The sequence below is a fragment of the Syngnathus typhle genome, linkage group LG9 (genome assembly GCF_033458585.1).
Source record: "Syngnathus typhle isolate RoL2023-S1 ecotype Sweden linkage group LG9, RoL_Styp_1.0, whole genome shotgun sequence".
NCBI lineage: Eukaryota > Metazoa > Chordata > Actinopteri > Syngnathiformes > Syngnathidae > Syngnathus > Syngnathus typhle.
The window spans coordinates 573,530-584,510 of NC_083746.1; the positions used below are offsets into that span (position 1 = coordinate 573,530).

Below are 10,981 nucleotides of genomic sequence, written 5' to 3' on the forward strand. Positions count from 1 at the left end.
CCCTTCGCTGACAGCTAACGTTACGTAACGGGAGATTACGGCGCACAAGTAAGCTGACGGAGCGGTGCGAGCTTACTCGGGAGACCTCGGCGGGCGCAGCTCCTAATGGCAAAAAGGTGTCAGCAAAAGGAAGGAAGGAAGGAAGGAAGGAAGGAAGGAAGGAAGGGCTGACTTGTCTGCTGCTGCTGCTGCTGTCACCGGTCGGTGTCCAGCAAAAGTAGCCCACGAACGTATCAGCAAATAGGACACACAGACAAACGGCAAAATGATTCTTTGGGCTCGCCTTCCAGTTACTCGTTCAAGGTTCTGTCCCGTGGGGAATTTTGGCCACATTGCTAAAGGAAATGAAAATGTGCTTGAATTTAAACGTTTATTGAGCTTCTTATGTGCTTGGCACTTTTTTTATTTACATTTGCGCAAAGACAAAGACATTTCTTTCTTGCTATATCACACTTTTCTATAACAACCGTGGGACTGCTCAGCACATAAATACCACAAAACACACACCTGAGCAACTCTGCTTGGCTATTGCTGATAAATTCACACATTGACGCTTACTGATTTATATATCTATAGAGATATAGATATAAAAATATTTGATATGCTGAAAGACATACGAGTAATCCACTCCAAAATAGTCGGTCAAGGGTCTTTTCTTGGGGGTCAATGTTGCCCGCTTCGGTAACGTGTTTAACAAGACAGGGCCCCAGATCTCCGCCCGCCCGCCCGCCCGCCCGCCCGCCCTACCTGAGGCGCCAAACCCAAGACCGCCCGCAATTGCGCTTCCTGCTGCACATGCCACCCCGAACATAAAGTTTAATAGTTGTAAAGACGTCCCCCACAAAGAGCTTTTTAAGAAGAGGGGCGCGTTCACAAAGTCGCATCCTTTCGTCTTCCAAATTTCCGTTTGGGTTTGTCCCAGCCTGCGTGGTTACACCATATGCATGGACATCTGGGAGGGGGCGCCGTACTGGCGCGCGTCGCAGGCGGCGGCGCCACCCTGCTGCTGCCCGCCGCCGCCGCCCATGTGCATGGTGTCCAAGTTGCCGTTGGACAGGTACTGGCGCTCGGCGAAGGCGCCGGCCTGGCCCGGGGGGCACAGCAGGCCCCCCTGGGGCTTCTCGGGACTGGCGGCCAGGCGGGGCGAGGCGGGGAAGTTGTATCCGTACAAGTTGTAGGGGTTGTGCAGGGAGAAGGCGTTGTAGGAGCCCTGCTGCACGTGATGGTGGTGGTGGCCCCCGCCGAATACGTGAGCCGAAGACGAGGAGGATCCGGAGGGGGCGGCGGCGGCCGAGGCGCCCGCCGACCCGCCGGCGCCGCCCTGCATCACGTATTGCAACTGCGAGGCGGGGAAGGAGCCCAGCTGGCCGCCGTAGGCATCCATTTTGCCGCCGCCGCCGCCGCCGGCCCCGGAAGCGCCTCCCTGCATGCCGATCAAAGAGGAAGTCCTCTGCGGCAGGAAGGAGTCGGCGTGCTGGGCGGAGGCCACGCCCGCCGCCGTGCCCCCACCCGCCGCCTGCAGGCGTCCGTAGGAGCCGTCGGCCAGGCCGCCATAGCCCTGCAGCGCCGCCATGTTGCTGCGGGCGCACGGCGGGTACTCGGGCAAGCCCAGGTTGCACAGCTGGCTCTCCCGGCAGCCCACGTTGAAGGTGTTGGGCGCCAGGTGGAAGGCGGGCGGCGAGCAGGACGGGGACAGGAGGTGGGCGGCTCCGGAGGGGGAGGGCGTGCCCGTGCTGGAAGCGGTCGGGGACGTGCCCGTGCTGCCGCCTGAACACACAAAACGGCAGGCACATTTTCAGCACCGCGGGCGCTGGCTGGCTAGCGGGCAGGGGCGGGCGGGCGGGCGGACGGGCGGGCCGGCCACGCATGCTGTTGCATGCAGATGCATGCAGATTGTCCTCGCGAGGGCATCCAGTGGCAAAAGTGGCAAGCAAACCATGCGACGTAGACTGCTACGTTTGCAGGTGGAGCATGCGGGACAGGGAAGGGAGGGGGAGGGGGGCACCCATTATTGCTTTCTTTGCAGGACATGCGAGCAGAAAATGATTTTTTGGACTGGGTTCTATGTGCAAAGGAAATACAGGGACTCGTCTTATTTTTTTTTTGTGGAAAATGGTGCAAATGAGTTGTTTGTTTGTTTGTTAGTTTGTTTTGAATTGCTAAGCCTAAGTCTGCTGGACTGACCTTGCTGCTTCTGCATGTTGGTGAAGTCCTCGAAGGTGAGCGTCCTCACCGGCGGCCTCCAGAAAGCGTACGTCTCCATGATGGCCTCCAGGCCCGTCCTGAACCGCAAACAAAGTTGCAAAGTTGGGATGGCTTCAGCTCAACTCAAGCGGCCGCCGCAAGTCCATTTGGAAGAAAGTCTGCCAGGCCGGGAAGCCCGGCCCTTCCAGAGGGAGGCGCCGTTTGCGCCAAAGAGACCGACCGACCGACCGTCCGACTGGGCCGCTTTCAACTCCCGCTTGACTTATTTCAAGTCACCGCGTTAGCGCTAACTGGACGACGGAGTGGCGCTGAAATGTGTGACTGAGCAGTGGGAAATCTATTCCGGCTCATTCGGAAAAAATGCAGCCATTTTGTTTGATGGCACGCTTTTACAATTTGGAACGTCAGCGCCAGATGAAAATGGCATGTTTGATTTGGGCCGTGAAATGAGCCACTCGCTGATTAGGGAGCAATATTTTTCACTTGTTCAATTTGATTAGGGCCCGATGCTCTTTATTGGGGTCAGGTCGAAATTGCGAGGGTACCCGAGACCAAGAGGCTCTCTCGGTTTCATTTTGAGCGTTATCGTCTCATGTGTTGCCGTTTTTCCTTTTAACGCTCGGCCATAAATCACAAAGTCTATTGTTTGAAAAGCGAAAAAAGATGTCCGCGCCGTCAATAATGCGGACCAGATGACGGGGGCTGCTTTCATGTTTCCCCCCTCCCCCGCCCCATTCAAAGACAGACAAGGAAGGTATGATGTCACCATGGACGCAACAGAAGCCGACGATCTGCCCGTCCGGACAACCGAGGTGCTTTCTTATGCGTAGGCGCCAAACTAAGCAAAGAGCGCTGCTTTGACGCCGAGCGGCTCACAAACGGTAACCCCCTTTCACGCACGCAGGCGACCTCGGTCTCGGCGAGCCTCGTCCAGGACCGGGCAAGCCGCTAATTCCGTGCCCGGTGGTTCTGGACGTGGCGACGACCGCTGCTTTGGACACAACGCACGCACCTGTTTCTGCCAGAGTCTCGAAAACCTTTGGCAAAGGGGTTGCGGTCGATCTTCAGTCTGGTGATCTGCCGAGAGAAGAACGCCGACGGTAAGCGCGGTCGCACGGCCGCCACCGAGGAGGACGGACGGCTACGACACCTGCTGGTTCTGGTAGGCGGTGACGGTGGTGAAGACGGTCTCGGGAAAGCTGAAGGTCTTGACGCCCTCGCCGGCCGGAACCGCCTTGTTGGGGGACAGCTCGCCGCTGAAGTCCTTGCGGATGACGTGAACGCGAGGCTGGTACTTGTGCATGGAGTGAAGGATGATCTGCGGGAAACACAGCCGTCCGTCCGTCCGTCACTCCGGCCGATGCCCGAGCGGGATTCTTCCAGCGGGCCGCCGCGCTCAAACATGCAACTCCAGATGGAGCGAAGGAACATATTTGCGGCACATGTCGCCAGCGCGGGATCAGCCAGAGGACGAGCGCTCTCGTCCTTGTTCGCACTCGACGGCGCTTCCTGGCCGACGTTTGTCCAAAAAGAAGCGGGCCGCTTACGTGTCCTTGGTCATCCAGTTCGTTGTTGGTCAGCTTGAGCTTGTCGAAGCTGACCACCTGCCGCATCCAGGTGTCGCCCGACGCCAGCGAGTCCGGGTGGATGTAGACCCGCGGCGGCACCGGCGAGTCGGCGTTGCCCGCCACCATCCACTTGGAGCTGTGGTACACGTACCTGCCCGCCAAGCAACAACCAATAGTTTTGTTGCTGGCCAAACTGGGAGGCGAGTGGTTCTTAACAGACCGGGACTGTAGCAGAATCAGGACGCTGACGTGTTTTGGACCTTCACCTATTCACTTGGCACGGCGCTAACGTGACGCTGGGTTGGGAGGCAACGCATTGAACGCTAGCTTGGCTCACGGCAGCGGCAGCATCAGCGGCAGCACAATGGCCCACGCCTGCCTTCCAAGCATGCAAAAGACTCTAATAATCGTCATCATTTGACGAGATGATTGGTATCAAAGTTGACACCGGTTGCGCTAATTTCACGTTTGTTTGCTTTGGCTGGTTAATGCGCACACGCGCTACTTATTAGCCACGAGCGTTAAGTGCAAGCAGACGCGCCTTTTTCCTTCCAAAGGCTTTTAAAGCTTCTTGTCCTTTTTATTGCAAGCGTGGAAAAATATGGCAAGTACAAAGGGGCCTTTGGGTGTCATCACGTTGGATTAGCCTATTCTATTGTATCCCATTCACCTTTTTGGTTGGATTCATTTCATTTTCATGAAGAAAAGGTCTCATGTAAGACGAAGGCATATTAAAAAGGTTGAATCTTGAATTGTTGATGCTTCATGTTTGGATCTATTTGATCGTGGACAATATTTGCGGTGATTCTTTTCGGCCAAGTGACACGTTGCTACCTTGGCGTACGCCACACGTGTTTATTTCCGTCACTGGCGTCGACGCCCCTTGCAAAATCGTTTAAAAAAAAAAAAAATTTAAAAAAGGTCCTAAATCTCCTCGGTACGTCAGCATGTTCAATTGAGGCTTCTTTGGCGGGCGACAAAATAAGTCAAAGTTGCTAGCCGAATGACGAGGCCAACTATATATCCTCCGCGAGATTACCCAGATTAGTGCCGTCAACGACTTCTGCAAATAGTTTCCTGGATGTCAACACATTTAATTGGTGGCAGAAAAATGACAATGAGGTTTTGCGGAAAGACATTTGAAGCGCTTTCAATGCAAATGCTCGGCGCCAGCGTCAGTGCCACGTTTGCACTGCCGACGCGCTCGCTCCGTAGCTCGCTCGCTCGCTCGCTCGGTCGCACGCTCGGTCGGCACTAGCCAGCGACAGGCACTAGAAACGTCGCAAAGACGCACAAGAATCCAGGTGGCCCATATGCTTGGCGGCTGGCTCACCGGTATCGCTTGTTGTCCACGGGCACGATGTCCATGGCGATGTAGTACTGCTGCTGGGGATCCAGGCCGGCGATCTTGACTCGCATGGCAGGAAACATCCTCCTGAGGCAGCAAACCAGCAACAATCAATCACCCAACCATTAGCAATCTCAAACACAAATATGGAAAGGGTCGTATCGTGCGGGGGAAAACAAAGCAAGATGCTCGCCGTTGCTTCCTAGCCAGCCGTGTGTGCGTCGGCAAAAGGGTGGATTCGCTAAGACCACTGATGGAGAAACACCAAAGGCGCCATCTGCACCATTTGAGTATTTGTAGTGCACATCACAAGCCTCTAGTATTGGTTTTTATTTTTCTCAAAGTAGCGCGTTCCAGCCGCTTCGTTGGGTGCCTGCATGGGGAGCTAGTCGTTGGACTCCGGCGCAAAAGCCAATGGGGAGAAAGAAGGAAGGAAAGAAAGAAAGAAAGAAGGAAAGACGACGACTCGGCGGGATCAATAAACGTGGGAATGATCTCACGAGGGTTGATTCAAATTCCTCGTCGCCGTCATCGTGGCCGGACGCCGACGCGCCGCTGTTTTACGGCGCTCGTTTGGGCCGGGAGGAAGGAAGGAAGGAAGAAAAAAAGAAAGAAAAAAAGAAAAAAAGAAAGAAAGAAAGAAAGAAAGAAAGAAAGAAAGAAAGAAAGAAAGAAAGAAAGAAAGAAAGAAAGAAAGAAAGAAAGAAAGAAAGAAAGAAAGAAAGAAAGAAAGAAAGAAAGAAAGAAAGAAAGAAAGAAAGAAAGAAAGAAAGAAAGAAAGAAAGAAAGAAAGAAAGAAAGAAAGAAAGAAAGAAAGAAAGAACGAAAGAACGAAAGAACGAAAGAACGAAAGAAAGAACGTGCTGATCTCGCCGTTCTTATCGCGACATGAAGAAAAGATGGAAAGGCATAAAACGAGAATAGACGAAAACAAACTTCGCACGAGAGAGAGCAAAGTCGTAAAATGAGTCGGTCGGTGGTCATTTTAATAGGGAGGCCATGCAGGTTGCCATCTCATCTGGCTCCGTGAGAAGGTCGGACGGAATATGAGGAGCAGCTGTCGGCTTGGCGCGCGGCCGGCCGGCTGTCCGGCCGGCCGGCCGGCCGGCCGGCTGTCCGGCCGGCCGGCCGGCCGGACGCCTTTCGAGGCCGGCCGGACGCCTTTCGAGGAGACGCTGCACGTAATTCAAAGCCACAAAACACAAACAGCCGCTTCTGCCGTTGCCGTCCTTTGCTCGCGGGTGGACCTGCATGATCAAGCGGCCCACATCGCACTGCATGGGACATCGTCGATCATCTATCTACCCATCGATCGCTCAATCTATCTAGCGTCCGTCCGTGCACTCACTCCCTTATTGTTCCACCAACGCACATTTCGTCCTGGTCTCGCCTATTGATGCAGCTTTGACATGTTGATATTGCATCATCTCCAAATTTAAAACAACATATTTGATATATGTTGTTAATGATCAACGTGGATCGAGTCGATCGAGCTATATTTGACAAAAAAAAGGTTTGTATTTTGATTTGATGAAACAACTATAGATTTTTTACAAAAATTCCCCAAAAATGACAATACTTTTTTTTTTTTTTTTTGCAAGGACGTTCAAGGCAGCTCAGGAGCCTCGTTGGTGTTGCTCTATTTTAGGGCTTACCTGCCAGCCTTGGTGATGATCATCTCGGTTCCGATGTCGTGGAATCTCTTCCACAGGTCGGCGCACTGCAGCTCCACGTGGATATCGTCCATGGACGCGCAGGCGACTGCTGAGCCTGAGGTCGGCAGCGGCGGCGGCTGCGGGGAGGCCTCGCGCGGGCCGCCCCCGCCTCCCGCCGCGGTCAGCTCGCCGAAAGGGCACGATGTCCCGTCGACCAGGTCGGAGCCGTCCGAGCCGGGACTCGCCTCCGAGTCTGCGCCGCGAGTGGGAAGGAAGGAAGGAAGGAAGGAAGGAAGGAAGGAAGGAAGGAAGGAAGGAAGGAAGGAAGGAAGGAAGGAAGGAAGGAAGGAAGGAAGGAAGGAAGGAAGGAAGGAAGGAAGGAAGGAAGGAAGGAAGGAAGGAAGGAAGGAAGGAAGGAAGGAAGGAAGGAAGGAAGGAAGGAAGGAAGGAAGGAAGGAAGGAAGGAAGGAAGGAAGGAAGGAAGGAAGGAAGGAAGGAAGGAAGGAAGCAATTAGCCGTTTGCAGTGGGCGGCGTCCCACAGCACCGACACGAGCAAATTACGTTTGCCATTCAAATTGGCGGACTGTGCATGGATCGAGCAATTGATTATTATTTATTTTAATGGTTATTTTGTGGCAGCTTATTCCCGGGGAACTGAAGCAAAGCTTTTATTGAATGAATGAATGAATGAATGAACTATTTTTTTTCTATTCAATTTTTAGTTCCTCAATTCCAATCCAATCTATTTTCATGTCTAGGAGCAAAGCTAAATGGAAAATGCTCCGTCCGTCCCCTGTGATGTGATTTTCACCTATCGCCAGATATGATATTATTATACGCCAAGTGGCCCTGCTTCTCGGAGCTGATGCGCATGCATGTCCAGATGGAACTTTTTGCACCATGCGAATAAACAAACACAAGATAAAGATTGGGAAATGCGTGATGTCAACAAACTTCTACGCGTCCATGCACTTGTTGACGTCATCACACGACAACACGCAAGCAGGTGTTTGGACACTTTGCTTGCTTCACTTGCATTTTCACGTGCGCGTGCTTGCCAGATTGATTTTGAAGCTGGCGTCCAAATGGATGCGCGTATATATGCGCACGTGGACGACATGCCCATATGGCGCACGCAGATGTGTACATTTGAACGGAAAGTCGGAGCGCGCTGGAGCTGTCAACGGGCCCGCCCGGCATGCACCCTGCCGAGGCCGCTTGTTCGAGTCTTGGATTCCGGCGGCGGTGCAGGAAAAGGGGGCAAATGTTGCCCTTCGCCCGAGCATTTTCCCGCCCGGCGGGCGGTTCTGGTTGGCAAACTTTCGTTGGTGGAATTTTTTGGTGCATGGTGTCTTTGATTCGAATACAAGCCAGTCATGGCCGCCAACATGGCAAAACATCTCTTTGAGCCTTTGGAAATACACGAGGCACTTTTCCCGGAATTATTTTTGCCGCATAAACAGGTGTGTATTTGGCTTCACGCAAGGACACACACTCGTTTGTGCGTGTGTGTGTGTATTTGTAATTGCAATTACACACTGGTGAGTGTAGCGTGTGGGGTGTCGCATACACGCGCATCAAAGTAAAAAGGAAAAAAGTGAACGTTTATTGTGCAAAAATGGGGAGTTTAGCAGATTTCATGGTAAGTCGAGAATGGTGCGTCTCTGCGTTGCTTGTTTGTGTGCGAGGCCGAGCGAGCGAGGCCGAGCGGTGCAGGCGAGAGACCAGGCCGGCGACCGCGAGGTTCTGCTCTGTTCTGCTCTGTTCTGCTCTGCTCTGCATGGGCGCCCGAAAGCAGCTCGGCCGCCGCAGCCTGCCTTTTCTTTTGCCTTTTCTTCCGCTGCAGTTTGCTCGTGTTTTAAATTATTCGCATGTGCCGCAGCTTCGTCAAGTGATTTCAAAAGTGACCGGACCGGAGGGATCCATCTCGCGTCAATGTCTTTTTTTGTCAGGCAAATATAAATTCCATTTTGGGTCAAAGTACATTTCGTTGATAGACGAACCTTATCATTTTTTTGGAATGCTTCGGTACATTTGCTAAATGGGCAGTAAACAACTATCAATCATTGTCTTCTCCTTTTGGAAGATTTCAACCCAATGTTGGCAATATTTACAGCCCAAAATATTGCAGCGCTCATTTCATGCGATTATCAAAATAGACGTATTATTGATTTGTTTATGTCCGTATTTTAATGTCTTTTTTTCAGATATTTGAATTATATTTGGTGTTCATTTGAACAGTTTTCTGGGACGGAGAATATGACCAGTATTATTTATTCCCCTTCACATTCTTGCTAAAACATATGAACGGTTTGCAGATTTTAAAAGCACATTTACATTTTACATTCATTTTATTTGAATTTTGACCAAATAGTCAAACAACCTTTCCCCTTCAATGTGTGTCATTAAATAACACACACATTCGGTGTGCCATTTCAATCAAAGCTGTCTCACAAAGACGGCCATGAAAATAATTGTTTTTTTTTCGTTTTTCCGTTCCATTGATAAAAAAATAAAATAAAAAAAATATCCCGATTTCGCTCAAAGCTGGTGTCGTTCAGAATAACTAAAAGGCCTTATTTTGGTGTGCTGCTCATTTATCAAGTGCAAATTCCAACATTGTTGTTTGCGTGCTTTCACGGCATGCGTTCTTTAACGTCATCATGGTACCCACATTTCAAGTTCTTATCCAAACGTATAACTTTTCCTTATTTAAATGATATGCATGTTACATTTTTGGGGGGCAATTAAAAACTGTGAGAGACTTTTTTTAATGATTTGGGATGTGCACTTGAACGTGCGCGCTCCCGCGGGCCTACGGTCAACCTTCGCGTACTTGCACGGCGATCCGTGCTTCCGTGCAGTACCGGTTAAAACATGGCTGTCCGGTTAAAAAACACGATGGTTTATGCAAATGAAAAAAAGAAAAGAAATGTCAAAAATGCGTGTGTGGTGTTGGGAGCATGCGTACTGACCAGGGTCTACGTCGAGACAGTGTGCCGGGTCGTCCAAATGAAGGTCGTCGTCGTCCTTGTGGTGGTCCCAGGCGACGCCGGAGGCGGCGGCCGCTGCAGCTGCGGCGGCGGCGGCGGCAGCGGCTGCAGCCGCTCGGAGCTTTCGCTTCTTGCTAGAGCCGATCAGGGCTTCCACGGAGAACGCGTGGGCTCGCGAGCTCAGAGCGGCGGCCGAACGCCTTCTCTCACTCATGTCGGACGGAGCACAGCGAAGCACCCGCTCGGTCCAAACCGCGCGTTCCCACGGAGACCTTCCCCCCCCCCCAAAAAAAGCAACCCCAAAAAGTAATCCAGCAAGCACTCAGACGGCGAAGGTGAAGCTGGAGCGTTGCTTGGAGCTTCCTCGGGCCGCCATGGTGGAGTGAGTGCTCGTCGCCTCTGATTGATTCGATCGCTCCGATAGAACTTGTTGGGTTTTTTGATGCCGAGGGAGGGGCCGCTTCCGATGTCCAATCGGGAGTGAGAGCGAGCTGCCAGCCAAACTTTTTTCACCAATGGCGTGAGAGCGAGACACATCTGCCTGCCTGCCTGCCTGCCTGCCTGCCTGCCTGCCTGCCTGCCTGCCTGCCTGCCTGCCTGCCTGCCTGCCTGCCTGCCTGCCTGTCTGTCTGCCTGCCTGCCTGTTTGTCGGCCTGCCTGCCGGCCTGTCTGCGTGGCTGCCTGCCTGCCTGCCACACGACCCCGAACGCACACGCAGCCAAACTGGACGAGTTCACAAAAGCTGTCAATCACACGCACATGCCGAATAAGCAAACCAAAAACAAAAAAAGAGCAAAATGGGAGCTTTACAATCCATCAATCGTCACGTATTAGTTTGAAATTTCACTGACGATTATTGATTTGGATTTTATTAAAAAGCGTAAAGGAAAAGCGATCATGGGTCGCAGAGGACTCCCACGCACGATAAGAAATGGCTCTATATGTACAAAAAACACATTATTAACAAATACACCCTATGTGGCTGTATTTCACATTGTCTATTTCACCACTAATTCATTCCAACAAATATGTTGTGACCAACAAGTGGGAATGTAACGATTCTATTTATAAGTTGATGAAAACGATGGCATATATACATTCATACAAGTTAACGGGTGGTTTATGAAAACGTCCAAAAATCCGTCAGCACAAATATTTCTGCTTTTCCCAAAAAAAAAAAGTCACACAACAACAATGACGTTTGTGTGCTT

The 10,981-nt window shown here is 51.8% G+C and overlaps 1 protein-coding gene across 1 annotated transcript; it reads right to left on the bottom strand.

Annotated features, from left to right (window-relative positions):
- Positions 1–746: 746 nt before the first annotated feature.
- On the bottom strand, positions 747–10,194 carry tbx15 (T-box transcription factor 15). The gene is made up of 8 exons (XM_061287839.1): positions 9,753–10,194; positions 6,777–7,029; positions 5,107–5,208; positions 3,753–3,924; positions 3,356–3,523; positions 3,218–3,282; positions 2,185–2,282; positions 747–1,767 (listed from the first exon to the last, which is right to left on the bottom strand). Exons 1-8 carry the CDS (start codon positions 9,982–9,984, stop codon positions 932–934), a joined length of 1,926 nt encoding a protein of 641 aa, XP_061143823.1. The 5' UTR covers positions 9,985–10,194; the 3' UTR covers positions 747–931.
- Between the last annotated feature and the right edge of the window lie 787 nt (positions 10,195–10,981).